Here is a 20,373-nt window from a genome sequence, read left to right as displayed (position 1 = left end):
AAGCTCAGGACGAGATGGGATGTCCTATTACCTTGCCTTCAATTTGCCTACTGAGAGGTGCCAAAGAACAGTCCATTTGAACTTTTGTTTGGATATCCAGTTAGGGGTCAACTTTGTCTACTGGAGGAGGGCTGAGAGTAGCCTCTCAAACCTCCTAAACAGGACATAGTAGATTATGTGCTAGACCTTCGTTCACCATGGCTGAGTACATGAAGAAGGCCAGCAAAAACCTGGACGCCAGCCAACAACTTCAGAAGTTATGGTATGACCAAAAGGCTGTTCTGACTGTTTATCAGCCAGGGCAGAAAGTGTGGGTCTTGGGGCCTGTGGCCTTAAGAGCCCTCCAAGATGAGTGGAGGGGCCCTCATACCATCCTAGAGAAGGTGAGGTCACCTACTTGGTCAACCTCCTAAAGATTTACTTTGACAGGGCTGACATGAGCTTGCTCATGTCCACTGATGAGGGACAGGGGGAGGAGAGTGACCCTCTCCCTGATCTCCTCTTCCATTGAAGGCTCAGTTGATGGAGTAGTCCTGCCAGACAACCTCACTGACCAGCAACAAGCTGACTGCAGACAGGTTCTCAGTAGGCCTGTGTGGTGAACTCCACTCCGGAGTTTGCAGAGTCTTCTGCACACTGCAGATCTTGCGGAGTGCAGAAAACTCCGCTCTGCATAATGCAGCAGAGTTTCTTCCCACTCATGCTCACCAACGGTAAGTTGGCGAGCGTAAACTGACGCTGGGGTAGATTTTCTACCCGAGCAACAGGAAGATCAGCACGAACGGCAGTTCGCGCCACACTCCGCCGCTTGCGGAACTCCACTGAATTTTTATGTCACTTCTCGGAGCCCTGTGAACTCCGCCTCAGTCAGTTACCAGAACACTTTTCCCTGACACCCAGTCAGACTATCTGGTGTGCACATGAGGTGGACACAGGTGACAGTCTGCCTGTCAAGAGTAAAATCTACACGCAGCCTGACCATGTCGGGGACTGCATCAGGACAGAGGTCTGCAAGATGCCAGAGTTGGGGGTTATTGAGCCTTCAGATAGTCCAGTAGTCCTTGTGCCAAAACCTCACTTCCAGGGCTGAAAGAGAGAAATTAAGTTTTTGTGTAGACTACAGAGGCCTCAATACAGTCACAAAGACTGATGCTCATCCTAGCACCAGAAAACAAAAAACAGGAGAAAACCCATTGACCCAGTGGAGACCCAGGTAAATACGTGTAACAAAGCAACAATCTCTCAACCAGTAATCATTAAGTTAGACAAGTACATGAAGAAAACAGTTCAATGTCATGCAAAGTGAAATATGGTAGACCACAATAATTTGAGGGGACCATATAATTTGATCTGTGTTTAAGTAAAAGTAGTTATATCAGCACTACATTACATTGTATGCAAGTGTAACCAAAACATTTGTGTGCACATACGTGCTCGTGGAGAAGGTGAATGGCGCAGGTGACACGTGACAAAGGTGAAGTTACAGCGAAAACGGCGCAAGAAGCAATTTTAGTAATGGTTGCAAAACAGTCAATCGGTAATTCATAAAAAAGTTTCAACTGTTTTGGGGAACCAAGATAACGCCCAGGGAGGTGCTGAATGGTCGACGGCGTTTCAACCTGTACAATTTCAGGTCATCATCAGGATTGGGTTTCTGATATTCGGTCAGTGCTGTGGTAGTGGTAGCGGGGTATCCTTGTGGTCAGGGTAAATCAGTCAAGGAAAATATGGGTGTGGGCATCCATGAGAGGTCGCGTATGACACAAGGAATTTGTTTTGAAGAAAACGTGTACGGTCGCCAGTAAGGAAATCCGAATGATCCGCGTGGCAATGACAGGACCGATATGTTAAGTCCCAGAGGCACGGAAAAGGAATGAGGCAGATCTGCAGCTGGTGAGAAGCAAGTCCGTGGTATGTAAGGGAGTCCAAGAATAAATCGGGGTCTGGAAAGGAATCAAGCCAGGTATCGGGTTACCAGCAAAAGTCTGGAGCCGGAGGGCGAATGATTCAGCCCTGTGCCGTGTTTACGGTTGCAGTGTGGATGTAAGCGGCAACATCCAGATGAACTGATAGATACTCTTGCCTCTGCCAAGTATCTCAGCACCTTTTACCTGACAGCATGTTCAACCCCTGGAGGGCACTTCCAGTTCACTGTTGATGCCCTTTAGTTTGTAAAATGTGCTTGCTACATTTCGGAGGTTGGTGAAGCAGGTTCAGTCAGGCTTGGAAGATTATAGTTCAGCATAGCTAGGAGATATAGCTCTCTTCAGCTCCACCTGGCAGGATCACCTGGTGCACCTCAGAAGTGTACTTGAGGCCCTGCAAAAGGCAGGTTTCTTTGATCAAGGCCAGCCATATAGGGCAGAGTAAAGTTATATACTTGAGCCACCTGGTTGGTTGGGGCCAAGCTCAACCACTGGAGAGCCAAATCCAAACAATTGTAGATTGGGTTGCTCCCACTACCCAGACTCATGTCAGAGTTTTCCATGCCTAACTACCTATTACAGAGGAATTGTTAAATTATATGGGTTCATTGTGACTCCCCTTAATGACCTCACCTCTAAGAAGATGTCTAAGAAGGTGAATTGGACAGTTCGCTGTCAAGAGGTATTTGATGCCCTGAAGAAAGCCATGTGCTCAGCTCCCATTCTGCAGAGACCTGACTACTCCAAACAATTTATTGTCCAGACAGATGCCTCTGAGATAGGAATAGCAGCAGTGTTGTCACAACTGAATGAAAAGGGCCAGGATCAACGTGTAGATTTTATCAGCAGAAGGTTGACCCCCAGAAAGAAACGTTGGTCAGCGATTGAGAGGGAGGTCTTTGCTGTGGTCTGGGCCTTGAAGAAGTTGAACCATACCTGTTTGCCACTTACTTTATTGTTCAGACAGATCATAAGCCCCTCTTATGGATGAAACAGATAAAGGGTAAAAACCCTAAATTTTTGAGGTGGTCAATTTCCCTACAGGGTATGGACTTCTCAGTGGAACATAGACTTGGGAGAGACTATACCAACGCAGATGGACTTTCCAGATATTTCCACTTAGAAAATGAAGACACAACTGGGCAAGGTTAGTCTTATCGCCCTTAGTTTGGGAGGGGGTTTGTAGGAAAGTAAGATCTTTCTGACATGATTACCTCCACTTTTTGCCTGGTGTCAGTGTGTTTTGACTGTAGTCCAGTGGGATCCTGCTAACAAGGACCCCGGTGACAGTGCTCCCTCTTTTAAATTTGCTGGTTTGTACATCCCACAGTTGGCATACTGGGGTACCACTGTAAGTCCCTAGTATATAGTACTGAGGTGCCCAGGGAATTCGTAAACCAGGGTTCTCCCATGGGCTGCAGCATGGATTGTTCCACCCATGGGACCCCATACAACCTGTATCTACAGAGCTCCCATTGCAGTCTGCGTGAAATGGTGTATGCACCTTTCACTCGGGATATAAGGTTCCCTTGTATCCCGGTCACTGCACTTAAAACCTATAAGTCACACCTAAGGTAGGCCCGTCAGTCCAAAGGGCAGGGTGCCTGGTTCTAAGTGTGTGGGTCCCCCAGCAGGAGCAGAGGTACCCCTAAAAACCCCAGACTACATTCTCTGGGCTTTATAAGTACAGGTCAGCCATTTTAAGAGATGTAGTGGACACTGGCAAATGTCCAACTACATAATGGCTGCCCTGCACCTGGTCATGTTTGGTATCAAACATGTTGGAATCATGCAACTGCACCGATTCCATTGTTAGTTGCATGACACCATGTACTGGGGAGCTCCTTAGAGGATCCCCAATACCTACTTGTGTAGCCTTACAGGGGCTGCCTGCCAACCCACGTTGCTGTCGACCCTAGACAGTGTTGTGCCCCCCTGCTGATGAGCTTAACTCGGGCAGGGGAAGCTGAACAAAGGATTTCCTTCGAAGGAGAGGTATGGCTGCCTCTCCTTTTGAATTAGGTAGGGTGAGGGCTCGTCCGAGCCCCACCAGACTGCATTGAAGGGCAAATTTGGTGTCCTCCACGCATAAACCAGTTTTGCACAGTTCAGGAGCCTTTGGCTCCTGTTCTGCGCAAAACTACACAAAGGACAGGGAAGTGCCCCCTGCCTCCTGTCCAGCTCCTCGCCATGTTGTTTCGCTTTCAGTTCAATAAACCATTTATGGATAAATGGTATGCGGTGCTCAACAAGCGTCCTTAGACCGACTTCTACTTATCGTTGAAGAATTGTCTAAAACCATAAGGGAACTAGAAGAAGAAATTCCCAACATACATCAAGAATTATCAAACCGCATGGAACCAGAAGAATGGTCCAAAACACTGGAACACATTAACAACAAATTGGAATGTTACGGCAATGAACTACAAGAACGTAAACTAAGAAAGTTCAAAAGAGACACCATAGATTATAGTCTTAATGAGGTATATACATGGGCAGATATGTACTCACAACGCAAGCCATTCAAGAATGCACACACTTCATCTGAAGAAAGCATTTTTTCAGACCGTGAATTGTTACCATCCAGAACTCCCTTGAATATAGATGCAACCAGAGGTGAAACCGCTTCCAGCAGTCAAACAGGCTCAGATAACGCAGATACACGTGTTATAAGCCAAACTGAGTCTTTTTTATTCAAGGGCCAACATCCAACACAACTGCCAGACCCAATACCGGGAAAATCAACCGGAGGCGCTTCAAAATCCGCAGAGGAAAAAGAAAAAACAAAAGAAAAGAGCAGACAGAATTTACGGAGTCAGAAAATATCGTAATTAACATCTTATCACAGGCACTTTCACCTCAACAATTGCAAATTCTCAACAAAGGTACATCATTCGTCCTTACACACGACACCAACATGCATGAACCAGAGATCGCATTGTATAGGTTTATGCGGTCTGTAAGATTACACCATTTCTTTGACAATATTCTTACTGACCAGAGATCCAAAGAAGAGCATGAGTATTTGGAATTCAGACCCAGAAGCACCTTCACAGCACCAGGATCCCACAAAATGATTGATAGATTTGAAACTCTGGTTAAACAAGATCTTAACAAACTAGAGTTCAAACCACGCAAAGGATGGAATTTGTCCAAATCAGAGAAATCTATTTTGAAGCAACTATCTGAAAATGAAAATCTCATTTTTCAGCAAGCGGACAGAGGAGGTGCTCTTGTAGTTATGGGCGATATGGAAAACAATGGTCCTAGATGTATCTTTGCAACTACAGTTTAGTTATGCAAACAGTTTAATCTAAAAGAACATTCATTTTTCAAGAAGCACATCAGATATGTATGTATTCAGCATCTGGTTATTGATGCAGAACAATTTATCAAAAATGCAAATATGTACATCCTCAAATGATACAACGGCACCAAATATATCTCAAATAGTGACTGTTTATTGTATCTCAATTATTTTTATAACAGTTCACCATCATCATTGTTTTAGCAGGGAGGTTGCGCCAAAGGGAGTGTGAAAAAGAGAATTGTGCTCGTGAATGGAACAGAAAGAATGGAATCAATTCAGGATAGAGTTTCAAAAACAGTCAATTTTCACTTTAGTATCATAAATGAACGGCTATGATTTCAAATGGCACCAGTTGAATCAATCAATCAGACATTTGTAGAGCACGCTACTCACCCGTGAGGGTCTCAAGGCGCTGAATGGGTGGGGGGAGGGAGCTGCTACTGTTCGAACAACCAGGTCTTGAGAAGTCTCCTGAAGGTCAGCAGGTCCTGGGTCTGTCACAGGTGGATGGGGAGGGTGTTCCATGTCTTGGCGGCAAGGTGAGAGAAGGATCTGCTGCCGGTGGTCATTCGGTGGATGCGTGGAATGGTGGCGAGGGCAAGGTCAGCGGAGCAGAGCTGGCGGTTGGGAGTGTAGAAGTTTGTTGAGGTATGCTGGTCCAGCGTCGTGGAGTGCTTTGTGGGCGTGGATGAGGAGCTTGAAGGTGATCCTCTTGTTGACGTGGAGCCAGTTCAGGTTCCTCAGGTGGGCAGTGATGTGGCTGTGGCGGGGGATGTCGAGGATTAGGCGTGCGGAAGCGTTCTGTATGCGCTGGAGTCTCTTCTGGAGTTTAGCCGTGGTTCCAGCGTACAGGGAGTTGCCGTAGTCCAGCCTGCTGGTGACGAGGGGTTCCATCTGTAGCTCTTGCGAAGCATACGGAGGGTGTTGAATCAGGAGGAGGAGACGGCATTGACTTGCTGGGTCATTGACAGAGATGAGTCCAGGATGAACCCCAGGTTGCGAGCGTGGTTGGTGGGTGTCGGCGCAGCTCCCAACGAGGCCGGCCACCAGGAGTCGTCCCAGGTGGAGGGTGTGGAGCCGAGGATGAGGACCTCCAGCTTGTCAGAGTTCAGTTTCAAGCGACTGTTCTTCATCCATTCGGCGACAGCCTTCATTCCATTGTGGAAGTTGGTTTTGGCGGTGGCGGGGTCTTTAGTGAGGGAGAGGATCAGCTGGGTGTCGCAACTAGGCCTGTCGTGCATAGAAAGTTTCATTTATGATACTAAAATGAAAATTGGCACACATCCCGGCCCAACACTAGATGACAGGTGTATGCAGAGCATGTAAATCTACAGCACTACATACCACGATCAGATGCTCACAGGGTAAGTAACATTTTCCTTCTGCTCCTCTTGCCCGTCAATTGCAAAATCTTGATACAAACTTGGCTCAATGAAAGATCAGTTTCCAACATCAACCCAATCATTGTAGATTCTGGAAATCCTTGGGCTTCATTCTGCCACACCAGCCAACAACCTCATGTCAATACCATTTTCAAAGCGGCACAATTCCAACTAAAATGCTCAAAATGAGAAAACAAATGATCCCAGAAGGAGATTTAAAACAAGTCGTACAGGGTCTAACACTATCAAGACTAGATTACTCCAACTCCCTAGTGGTAAGAATCCCCAAAGTTCACATGGCCCGGTCTGAGCATCTCTTCATGCGGGAACCAGACTGGTCTCAAGAAAAAGAAATTAATTACATTTCTCTAATTTTGCACTCGCTAACTTGAGTCCTCATCAAATCCAGCAATACTTAAAAAAACTGATGTTCTCCGTTACTCATAGGCGATATGCAATGAAATGCCAGTCTATCTCACTATGTACCTAAGACAGTCAGACACACCTAAGGAGCTCAGAATTACTGCACCAATGAAGAAATATTAAATAATTAAACAATCCTTCTCTGGTAACGCTCCTTTAATATAGAACTATCTCTCTACCAAGGTCAGAGTAATACCATCTTTCGAGGTATTCCAAAAGGGAACTGAAAAGTCTAATGTTTAAACACAGCCATCATCTGGAAAGAACATGAGGCCCGATTCACAGAACTAACTTAAGACAAAAGCCTAAACTTACTACCATTTTTGTATTCACAGAAGGCACTTACTCATTTTGGTATTCACAGAAGGCACTTACTCATTTCGGTATTCACAGAAGTTAGGAGTCCTAACTTTAGGACTCCTAAATGCCTTCTGTGAATACCGAAAGTCTTAAAATTAGGATTTTTATCAGTTTAGGAGTAGTAAAGTTAGGACTCCTAACTTCTGTGAATACCGAAATGAGTAAGTGCCTTCTGTGAATACCAAAATGAGTAAGTGCCTTCTGTGAATACCAAAATGGTAGTAAGTTTAGGCTTTTGTCTTAAGTTAGTTCTATGAATCGGGCCCCTAGACTTCCAAATATCACTCTTTTTCTGCAGTACCTCACACTGCTTGGCTGACTAAACTCAGTCCCTCCTGGTCACAAGCCTGTGGATTCATACTTCCAACATCATCTGAATTGAAGCCTGTATGTACATTCACAACTGTGTGATCGGTATTTCAATCTTGGTTAGTTGGGCATTGAGCTGGCTCAATCTGTATTTACAACTGTATCTACTTTCCCCAGTTTAAAACCCATCCTAGTCTTCTTGTCTGTGCTTTATTGGACTTTCATTGGACTAGGGGCCTATTCACAAACAGCACTTTGCAGTACTTTTGTAGTACTACAATGATATTGCTAATTAGGAGTGGGATTAATTTTTAATTTCACCTGCGGAATTGGAGTACTTTAGTAATTCAGCGATGCTCATATAATGCAGAATTACTAATTAATTCCGCCGTTCCACTGGGGGAATTAAATCTGCCCTTTCAGGGTTTTAAAGAGGGCTGGAAGAGGGAGCAGTCCCTCTGTTTTCAAAAGCCACTGAGTAAACTTTAATCTATAGTGATTTTTTAAGCATAGAAGGACTGCTCCCTCTTTCAGCCTTGTAAAGTACCACTGTAGTGCAGTGCATACCCCTCGGTGTCCTTACATAAGTATGTACGGGCACGAGGGAGATGCACTGGAGTGGATACACACTTATGTAATGTTATCTAGAGGTATGCACTGCACTGGTGTGCAATGCATACCCATCGTGCCCTTAAGGGCACCAAGGGGTATGCAATGGAATGGATGCCCCTCGGTGCCCTTGAATACCAGTGTAAGAGCACAGAGGGGCATGCACTGCTCAGTGCAGTGTCCACTCTGCCCCATCACGGAATTCAGTGGAATTTTAATATAATTCTACTGAATTTCACTGAAGGAAACTCTGCCTATGCCGCCCATCCCTACTGCTAATGTGGTACAAACTGCTACTCACACACCGATGTGCGGACGTTCGACCTCTCCTTTTTAGGTCTCGCCTGACCCAGCGCATGCGCTGGTCTGGCGAGACTTATTGAGAGGGCTCCATTAGTGCAGCCCCAAGTTGTGTTCATCTGCACCAGCAGCATGGTAGCTAAGGCATTTGTGAGTAAACAGGGAAAGATATATGTTCCCTTTATCTCACTGTTCTAGCCATTGAGATTCCTGCCTATACAAAAGCAAACTCATATCAAAGTGTCGAAGCGGGCACATTTAGCAAGAAGTCTACATGTTCTGGAGCATACTCTCTCAATCTGTGCGTCATTACAATGTTGAGCGTGTCTGTCTGCAGAGAAACACAATCCTTGCTACACAGGTTTTACTTTCGGCTTCAGTAAGAGGAAAGATATGGGTAGATTTGATATTCTGGCCATGACTGAAAGCACTCCTTCATGCATTTCAGCCCCTTCCCCCAACTCACTTCCCATCTCACTTAAATATTAGTTAAGATCATGAGTTAGAGGACGCAGTTATCATTTTCCCATACTGAGAATGGATGGGTTTGCTCCTTCTTTAACAGTGGCTGTTGAATCATCAAAGATAGGAATTCCCAACCCCTCTGAGTTCTCTCAAATTTCCTCAACATACCAAACGCTACAGTTGTTGGCATAGACAGGATTGAGCAACAAATAAGAGTGCTTACAAGAGGGTAAGAAATAACAATGTAAACTTCTAAAGCAACCTGGACTCTTAAGCCTCTCACTACTACATGCTTGTATTGGTGCACTACCAACGGCTGGCAACACTGGAATGTAACCTCCAGAAGAACTGGCCTATCTGCAAATTGGACTTACGTTGGACCTTGTGGCTGCCACCATGTGAGATTAGACCCTAATTGTTGGTCATCAGAGTCTTAAGATAACTCTGGTGAGGACTATCATGATTAAAAGAATCAAAGAGATTTTCTTTATACCATCCAGTGGGTCAGATCCATGGCGCTCAACGATTGTTTTCGAAACCACAGGAACCACTCAATTTGCCTTTGTAGACCAACCATCGAAAACTACTGTCATTTAAGTTCTCGATCCCGGTGGCCATGACATAGTCATGGCGCTTGGGCAATTGGGGTCTTAAATGTCACCTTTGAAAAATGATTTAGTGTCAGACAACAACAGAGACTGTACCATCTTTTGGACTGGAACCTACTTCTCCAGAAGAGTTGTTGCTCCTACCCTTTATGTGCCCAAAATGGTAATCGCTTTATTTACATGTATATTTAACCTCAGGCAAGATGAGTAACGTTCCTAATTTTGGGCCAGCAAGACTGTATTGACACCTTTAAACTTGATCTCTAAATGGGAGCCTTCCCATTTTTATTTTCTTGCAGCCTATATCAAATGATGTGTTCGGCCTAGCAAACATTTGGCCATTTATAACAAAGCACATGTAAAGGTAGGGTATATGCACAGTTACTTTAGTGGAGGTAGATTATTGAGTACTTTCTAATAATACCATAACTCTGATTCAGTCTCCCTGGTCCCATTTCTTAGCCAACTTCTTCCAACCAAATGGTGGCAGTGCCGACCTTCATAAATACTGTCTGTCTGAGGCTTGGGTCTCTACAACGCTTAGCAGATAACCTGGGAGGTTTCCAGAAAGCTCTCAGTGTGGTCCTTGCCTTCAGTTGTGTAAAGACTGTGATAAGAAAAACTGAATTTTAGTAAACAAAAATGTTCTGCTTGCATTCACCACTACACTTACCTAATGAAAATGTGATGATGGCAATTCCAGAAAGAGGTATCCCAGAAAGAGACCGGAACACTGCAAACATGGGGTAATTGACGGATGCTGCGGCAATCATCAAGAACGCCACTGTCTGCACATAGTTTACCAAGAGTATTGTGCGCCGGCCATACCTGCATGGAGAAACATAAAAGTGTGGCTGTAATAACCCAATCTTCTACAGGCATTCATTGCCCCATGGCTAGTGATTATGCATTTCTCTTTTATTGCCACTTCTCCCATCACTTTAAATAACACCTTCACCAGTAACCTAGCAAATGGAGAACTAGAAAGTAGAAATGCTCTCTTACTTTGTTCTCTTTTGAAGCAGCTACTCAACATTTAAGTACATGTGCATGGTGTCTCTATGTGGAGCTAACAGTTTTATTAGAGTCTGCAATGTTTACATGAGTGTTAATTCCGATAAAGATTTCTAACTGGAGATTCCTCAACTTTTGAATGTTCCTCAATAATCAGACTAAATCTGAATTTTTTTTTAGCAGTACTTCTGTGCGCCAGTAAGTGGCGCCATGCAGCTCGGCACTGATGCCCTTCGACTCCAGAAATTATGTGCACGGCCCATATAGGTGCACTCGGACATGCTGATGTCAGTTCCTTTTTAGGTCTCGTCTGACCCAGCGCATACGCTGGTCAGGTGAGACTTATTGAGAGGGCTCCAAAAAGTGCTACCAGGCCAGCCTAGAGCTACAGTGCATGTGCGCGGGCGCGCGCGCCACGCTTGACGCGATTAACTTTCACGTTCGCGGCCGCTTTGATGTTTGATCGCGAATGCGATCACTTTCGCGGCCGCACGGCCGCTTGTCTTTTATTATGAGAGGGATAGAATTCAGAGACATTCTTCTACAAGTGTGCACATTAAAGATAACGATCATACGAAAATCCATACAGATCTCCAGAAACATCTCCTTTTAAATTCAGATCTCTTAATGCAATTGTTGAATGTTTCATATTTAAATGCTTCCTACAGAGAACAGTTAATCCTCCTTATGTAAAAGAAATGTAGACATAAGTCGAATATATACTTTTCGTTCAATCATTTATGCGATAGATGGGCTGATAAGGTGAAATCAAATAACCACTTTTGATACCTGTACTACAGAAACTATGGATAGAATTGAGTAATCAAGTAGTACTTGTGCAACAATAAAGCCATACAATGTAATCAGAAACTTCACCTACATAGGGTGGTGACAGAGAAGAATTAATATTGGCAGCAATAAGTTAATCAATGAACTACTGTAGCTTTTTTGGGCTGTCAAATGTTCTTGTTGTCTCGGAGGTATTTTAAAAAGTTGCAGACCTGATGAAACCATACACAATAACTAAGCCTCTCAGAACTGGAAGGTTAATTTTGTCTAAAGGATAGTGCCATGGAATGGTTGTGAATCAGCTCCTGCTAAGACAAGATATGCAGCCCTATACACAAATGGTCAACATGATATGTATGGCTCATTAAAGATAAGCCTTCATTGTTAGAGCAAGCGTTCTCGTGACATACAGTAATCTGTAAACTCAGTTTACAGTAATGACAGTTTCAATATAAAAATATGTATACATCTTTGCAGTATGTAACTTTGTGGGTATTTATAACACACACAAAATGTTACTGTATCACATACAAAAAACTAATTTGCAACTCAAAAAAGCAGGTGAAGATTGTAGAAGTTTTGGCTAAATTACAGTATAATTTAAAAACTTTAAATAGGTTTCTTCAAAGCATCATTATGTAAAACAAATATTAATAGCGAATCTATGCAAAATTACATGTGTAATGAAAGAAAGTCTGATCGAATACCAATTTAATTTATGCTATGGAAAATGTATTTGGATTGATAATTTCACTTCGGGACGTATTGTTACAAGTAATAGTCAAATATACAACACCATAATCATCTACTACATAAATTATTCTAAAAAAATCACCACATTCTATATTCTAGAACCTTCTCTAATAAAGATAGTAAAACTGCATGGGATTTGTTAAATGCAAAAATACCCTTGTGTTTTTTCAGCCTTAATTTGACAAATGTGGCATACAGAAACCTTATTAATTTTACAAGACCTTAAATAAGCATGATGGTAAGAAATATTACTGTACCAGACACCATATATAGGTTATGTCTAGGAGGCAGCTTTTAAATAATTAGTACTGATCTCCAACTTTCTTCAGAATCTACTTGACAACGATTAAATTAAATAATGCCATCACACTAATACTAATTCAACCATCTATTGGCTTATTCAAATAATGTCACTGAATACTGGAAAGAAATTAAATACAGTGCTGATTAAATTGCAAGAATAAAAACGTTGTTAAGTTCTTTGATTATTCTATGTGACGCCATCCTTTACAAATATAACCTCAATGTCACAGATTTTGAAGTGACTTGTGACTCTAATGCGGACACTTCTACTCAGCAGAAAAAATATCTGCAAACTAAAAACAGATCACTGGGAAAACAATTTCATTAAAATAGCCCTTGTGGAATATACTTTCTACATAGCGGGGAATTAAGCAGCAATGTTGGCATAATATGAATTAATCAATCCAATGCCTGGAACAGATTATAGTGATTATACTATGTATATAAACACTTCTGGATGAAGGAGGTCTACCTACCGCTATCCGTGCCAAAACAAAAATGATGATAGAGCATGCTGCCAATGGAATACAGCTCAATTTCCTCCTTAATCAAGCAATTCAGCGATAATCTTCAAACAAGGTGAGTGGAGCGGATAATCTTGGTAAACGCACGACTGGAGTATTGCAACTTAATTTCCTTTGCCTTCTCCAAAAGACTATTAGGCTTCAGCTAAGGTTTTTATTTCCCGCAATTTAAAAATAAAATTGAAAATCCTTTGCCAGCTACACAATAGTTGCATCAGCAACAAAAAAGTAATTTTCACTCCAGACCAATTGTGGATAACTCCCACAACATGCAGTAGTTCGCATTCAAGTTGTAGATGCAAAATAGGTGCGGGTCTTTTGCAGTCCAAAGGATGAACTCCTTCAGATCTATGCAAGTAGCAAGGCTACATGTGTCAGAAAACTGAAATGATTTATGCAGCACTCACTTAAGTGGAGTTGAGTTGGCATAAAAGCAGACACCCAAACGCTCACAAAGCAGGGACAATATCAGTGTCAGCAGTCAATGACGCAGAGCAACATTGAGAAGGTTGGGAGGTATATCCAGTTGGACACAGAAGACGCCTGATGTCCAGGACATATTGTTTGGGGCCAATTGTAACAGGTTTTCATATTCGTTTTTTCCTTAGGACAACCAGGACCACCCCAAAGTCGCACAAACCCTTTCGCTGTTAGTTCACAGTATCACATTATGGATCTTTGTAAGAGCATTGTCTGCAGTTAAGGTAATATTCATATTGATACGTCCATTCTGTTCCAACTTGTAGTTAAGGTTCATTAATGGAAAGCTTTTATTACTATTGTGAGAGCTATAAGGAAGTGCTACGAGCTCAGCATGCACTACCGACAGTGGCTCCAGTATAAAAATGCGTTCACATGTTTACAAAGTTTAACATTATGAGGGAATTTACAATGCTTTCAGCTACCAGAATGCTCTCCGTTTAGATGCAAATACTTGCATGAGGTTCAAAATAAGACTGATGATTCTTTGTTCTCAAAACTAAATATACACATAAAAATATGTAACTAGAAAAAAAGGTGTGTTCTTATACTACTGTGTAATTTTAGGAACCATCTCATTGAAGCGTCATTTAATAAAACATGTTTGCTCCATGCTAGTATTTCCCCAAAAATTGTAATAATGGAAAGTCAGTGTAAAGCCAGCCTCTGCAAGATTATGGCAAACATAAAAATAAACAAGCATTTGCAAAACCCAATAATATGGCGCTGGCTGACACCTTTTTGGGTTTGTCAATGCACGTTTTATTTTGACACGCTTTTTGTAAAATGTTATTGTTGTGAGAGCTGCAAAGCACATGGTTCCATAGTAGTCCCTGGCACTGAAGAAAACTACTTTGTGTGCTCATGTGCCCATTGTTAAAGAGAAGCACACTGTCACTCACAGTGAGGTGAACCATACATGAAGATAAATTGTAATTTTAATAATAATAAATGAAAGGTCTTGGCTAACACTAGACCTAATTAGGGGCCTAATTTTTAAAGAAAAATACAAAAGTGAATGTATAGTATATATGTCGGCGCATCAGTGTAGATTTACTACTTTCATGAATTCTGTTTATTTATTTAATTTCTTTATTGAGTTTTGTATAGCGCAAACTTGACCCAAAGGCATCAGAGCACTTTACAGAGTTGGCACAGAAGACACCCGTAGTGCCAGTGGAGACCTAGGTAAATGTGGGAACATATAACGTCTCGACGGGAATCAATAAAGGAATAAATATGAAGCAATAACTTGATTAGAATACAAATTAAATGATAACAAAAATAGTCCCAAGAATATAATTGAATACAGTAATATTATCAACAAGCATTGGCATAGCCAATAGGTCTCGCTTTTGGGACCTTATAAGTATATTTACTTATGCTATAATCGTGGCACGTAAAGCGCGGGTGCCGCGATTATAGCAAAAGTAAAGAAATAGAAAAAAATCTATTTCTTTACTTTTGCTATAATCACGGCACCCGCGCTTTACGTGCCACGATTATAGCAAAAGTAAACATACTTATAAGGTCCCAAAAGCGAGACCTATTGGCTATGTCTGGTGATGTGATGTTGATGAGAATATCATGATGTCACATGGAATGTTTAAAGGGTTCTGCTCGAGGGTTCTCGGGAGAGCAGTTGGGACTCTGGACTGTAGCTGTGCCGGTTGGGACGGCTCTCTGTATCTTATAATAAATACTACACATGAAAAGCATCCTGGTGCCATCGCCTCGTCTTTACAGTGGCGACAGAGGATGGGATAATGAGTTGCTACTTCTGTCGCATCCGTACGTCTTGACTGCCGGAGTTCCAGGCATTCAACTGTGAGTATTTTTTTTTATCTCACGTTAAATCGTTCGTCTACAGGGAGCTTTGTCGTTCGTTTACAGAGAGCCGTGCTCATTTAATATTTTATTCATATGCCTGGAGCTCATAATTAAAAAGATAACGGAAGATTCTGCAATTAAGTCTTCATGCGAGCAAAAGATAACGGAAGATTTTGTAATTAAGTCTTCATGCGAGCAAGAATTCACTGCGCTGTGATTTGGTTTGGAAAGAGGGAAAATACCTTGTTGAAAGATTGTACTTTCTCCTGTTCTCCGTTTTCCCCGGTCGTCTATCTTCATCGTCATTGCAGGGAGCCGGAGGTGTTCACCCGTCCGTTGTCTCTCCTGTTTGATGACGTGGTAGAATCCTCATTGGAGATCAGCGAAGGAGGTCAACGCGGATTCTACAATCTACGTTGTGCGGGAAGCATCCTCAACTGAGACGCTTCGAGGTTGTCGTCAGCGCGCAACGTAGTATTCACAGCGGCCATTTTGGACTGGTCATTTCCTTACTATTTGTTACCATCAACACGACGTAGTGTTCAGCTGGGAGTACCAGAGCTTAACATTTTGAAGCAAACGTCTTGTGCGCGCAGCTATTTATCACATGTTCAAGATGTGCATTGTTTTTTCCTTATGAACAATAACAATTTATAAACTTCTGCATTTAAAAAAGTTAATATATTTTTTTCTAAATGAATACGCATTTTACCAAGTTCATCACTCCTACACGGTGCAACGTTACCATCTAGTGGTTTAAATTGGATATTTTATTTTTATTTTTCTCGTCAGTATCTGTGTTCACTGATAATTGTGAAGAGTGTTAGCTTTGTGTTTCTTCTCAGTTTAACAGAGCTTAACTTCCTCACTTTCTGCGTTCTTGCAGAAGCAGTGAATTTTCAGACATTTAAAAAAAATATATATATATTTTTTTTTTCTTTCTCTTCCTCTTCTTTTTCTCATTTCTATTTCTTCTTATTATTAATCAATTTCATTCCACAGTTTATTTTTTATTTTTATTGACAACATGCAGAGTGTTATTGCACCAGCGCCTTTTCTACAAGAACCCGGAGATCCTCCTTTGGAATGGAAATTATGGTTTAGGTCGTTCAAGGCATATCTAGGTGCGATTGATGGTCAGAGATACAGGCCTGAAAGGAAAAAGAATCTAATGTATTACCATCTAGGGGTTGAAGGACAAAATGTATTTGATCACCTACCTCCCTACGATCCCACTGAAGGTGAAGACCCTGACGAATTTCAAACAGCAGTAGCACAATTGGATAAATATTTCACAAAAACTAAGAATATCTTAGTGCATAGATATAAGTTTTTTACAAGGAAACAGAAATCTGATGAAAGCATAGATACTTTTATTACAGCTCTAAAAGTTTTGGCTTCTAAATGTGAATTTGAGAACTTTACTTCCCAACTAGTGAGAGACCAACTGGTCGCACGTTGTTATTGTAAAAAGATACAAGAAAGGTTACTAACGTGTAAAGATCCCATCCTAGACAAAGCAGTGGATATTGCAAAAAGTATTGAAAGTTCGATGGATGACGCAAAACAGCTTGAAACTGCTCTAGCTAATTCTTCCATTTCAGGTGCTGTTTCCACCAAGCATCCCGGTGCTAGTTCTATTAAACCTCCTATTCTCATGCATGACAATGCTTTTAGGGGTAATGTTTTTCGTGGCAATATTAGAAGACCGGGCATTTTTAGGGGTGGAAGATCTTTCATGCAAGATAGGCAATATAGTTCGAGGATATATTGCTACAAATGTGGTTCTTCTTTACATGTTTCTTCTTTTAAGAATTGTCCGGCCATCAATCAACAGTGTGGGCAGAGTGGTAAAATGGGTCATTTTGCTAAAGTCTGTATGAGTGGCAGAAGAAGAAATGTTTGATGTGTAATTAAAGAAGAGGACAATGTTTATGATGAAGATGTTATTAGTCAAGAATATGTTGTAGTGGTTAAGAATCGTAATGAAGAGAGGCAAATAGACATTCCTGATCCTGAAGTTTTGGTTACAATTGAAACGAGTCAAATTCGGCTTCTGGTTAACACAGGAGCTCGTATCACTATTGTGGCGCAAGAAAAGTATCAAAAGTTCTGGTATCAGAAGAGTCGATTGCCACCGGATGTTCTCACAGTAGCTTTTGAGGGTAGTAGAATTGAGTTGTTAGGATACTTCTGGGCCACTATTGGAGTTTTAGGTGAAACCATCAATGGGAAGGTATATGTTGCTAAGAGAGGGATCAATGTTCTTGGTCTCATCCATCAAGCAGAGTTCGGATTAACCATCAAGCCTGGTTTGGAGAACCCTGTTTTTATTGACAAGCAGTTTGATCAGAGTCATATTCATTCCATTGAATATACCTACTCGCTTTCTAGCACACAGTCACTCAATGATTGGGAACAAAAGTTCAGCAATGTTTTTAAAAATAGTCTTGGAAAAATTACTAATTTTCAACACTTTATAAAGCTTAAAGAGAATTTTACCCCTGTCAAACACAGGTTACGCAATGTTCCATTGAGTATCAGAGAGGATCTTTCTAAACACCTGCAAAATTTGTGTGAGCAGGGCATAATTGAAAAAGTTGAGTCCACCCTTTGGCTTTCTCCTATTGTTTTAGCAAAGAAAAGGTCTGGGGACTTGAGGATGTGTGTCGACTTGAGAAGTCTTAATGAGGCCATCTGGGTTGACGGTTTTCCTCTTCCACGTATTGAGGACCTGATTGCGAAAGTTGGGTCGTCTTCATGGTTTACCAAATTGGACCTCAAAGCTGCGTATCATCAGGTCGAACTTCACCCTCAGTCTCGACATCTCACTGCTTTTGTAACTCCTGATGGTGTTTTCCAGTTCTGCCGACTTCCTTTTGGGCTAGCTTCTGCGGCTGCGGTCTTTCAGAGACTAATGACTGAGATGTTTAGACATAATCCCAATGTTGTAGTATTCCAAGATGACATTCTTGTATTCACTAAACCGAACATGATGTGGTTCTCAATCAAGTTTTCAGTGTATTAGAAAGTCGAGGGGTGACTTTACAGAAAAGTAAATGTTCCTTTAAAGTGAAAGAGATTGAATACCTAGGTCATGTAATATCAGAACGAGGTATAAAACCCAGACATGGTTTAATCAAAAGCATTGTAGAAGCTCCAGCCCCTCAAAACAAGGAACAACTTATGTCTTTTCTTGGACTCTGTGAGTTTTATGCAAAATTCATGAAAGATTTTGCTAAAACTACAGAGTGTTTTAGAAATCTACTTAAAAAAGGAGCGACGTTTGTATGGTCAGAAGAATGCGAAAAAGGTTTTCAATTCATTAAGAGTCACATTGTTAGTGCACCTGCCTTGCAAGCTTTTGTGGAAGGTAGGCAAACTATCATCACAGTGGATGCGTGCGAGTATGGTCTGGGTGCTGTGCTGTCGCAATCTGCTGAAGGGAGAGAGTACACAATAGGATTTGCATCCAGGACTCTTCGTCCTGTTGAGCGCAAGTATTCGGTCATCGAAAAAGAACTGTTAGCTTGTGCCTGGAGTGTTGAGAAGTTTAAATCCTATTTGTGGGGCAGATCTTTTGTCCTTAGAACAGATCATCGACCTTTAGTTGACATCTTGTCAGGAAAGAATATCAAACGCACCACTGCCAGATTGGCCAGGTTGTCGACCAAATTGCTAGAATATACATTTATGGTAGAGTATATTCCTGGAGGGAGGAATAGCAGAGCGGATTGTTTATCTAGGCTCCCTATTCATGATACAGATGAGCAAGATTGGGAAACTGATGTAGAGGAATGTTTTGTAGCATGTGTTAATCAGGACATCCTCTCATTTGCAGAAGAAGACTGGGTCACTGAAGTCAATAAAGATGTTGTACTTAGCGAGGTTGTTTCATTGATCAAGAGAGGTTGGCCAAGGGAAAAACTTCTTTCTCCAGATCTTCAAATGTTCTGGAAAGTTAACAGTGAACTTTCTCTTGAAGGTGGAAAAGTTGTCAGAAGTGACAAACTTGTACCTCCCTCGTGCTACCGGGATAAAATCATTTTGGCTGCTCATGCGGGTCATCTGGGTGCAACTATCACTAAAAGAAAGGGGAGGTCTGATTTTTGGTGGCCAAGGATGGATTCTCAAATTGATGAGTTAGTTAAACAGTGTGTACGGTGCAATACCAGTGATAAAGTTCTTGTATTAGAGGGCACTGTTGATTCTCCTGTATCTCCTCCTGGGAGAGTATGGCAGAAAATAGGCATGGATTTTCTAGGGCCTTTTCATGTTCTTCCTGACAATTCAAAATATTTTTTGGTGCTTGTTGATCATTTATCCAGATGGGTTTAGGTTGAACCCATCAGTGTTCCCAATTCAAGAAGTGTTATCACTTGTCTCAATAAGATTTTCCTTAGGGAGGGCCTTCCGGAGGAAATTCTTACAGACAACGGTGTACAGTTTATCTCAAAAGAGATGGTTTGTTTTTTACGTTCTTGTGGTATTAAACACACTAGAACTCCTCTGTATCATCCACAAAGCAATGGAAAAACCGAAAGGTTCAACAGAGTTATTGTAGAGTGTGTCCAAGCAGTCTTTAGGTCAAGGACTTGCATTTTCCAAGCAGTGAATGATCTTGTCTGGTCATATCGCACGTCGCCCCATGTGGCTACCAATTTTAGTCCATTCGAACTCATGAGAGGGAGGAAAGCTCCTTCGCAGGTTTATCCTTTCTGGATGGTGAAATCCTTTCACCGTGTTAGTGACATGGGGAGCATGTGGGATTATGCTAACAAAAAATCATCGGAAGTTTGTAAAAGAGTTGAACCTGTTATGGAGAAAGATGTCCACAATATTTGTATTGGAGATTGGGTTAGAGTAAAGAATCCAGTGTCAGTCAGGAAAGGTCTTTCAAAGTTTCTAGATTCTCAACAAGTTGTGGACATTAGGAAGAATGCTGTTAAGTTGGCCAACGGAAATTGGTGGAATACTTCTCGAGTAGCT

At 41.8% G+C, this 20,373-nt stretch overlaps 1 protein-coding gene across 1 annotated transcript in view; it reads right to left on the bottom strand.

Annotated features, from left to right (window-relative positions):
• The window catches only part of LOC146813711 (solute carrier family 22 member 7-like), a 238,364-nt gene that overhangs the window by 163,636 nt on the left and 54,355 nt on the right, over nucleotides 1–20,373 (bottom strand). Inside the window, exon 3 of the mRNA XM_085609490.1 lies at nucleotides 10,365–10,519. Within this exon, the coding sequence (XP_085465616.1) occupies nucleotides 10,365–10,519 (155 nt within the window). The remainder of the gene's footprint in view (nucleotides 1–10,364; nucleotides 10,520–20,373) is intronic.

This window comes from Triturus cristatus, chromosome 6, assembly GCF_964204655.1.
Source record: "Triturus cristatus chromosome 6, aTriCri1.1, whole genome shotgun sequence".
NCBI classification, from domain to species: Eukaryota; Metazoa; Chordata; class Amphibia; order Caudata; family Salamandridae; genus Triturus; species Triturus cristatus.
The sequence above is the reverse complement of the archived record's forward strand: the minus strand, read 5'-3'. Positions and strand labels throughout refer to the sequence as shown.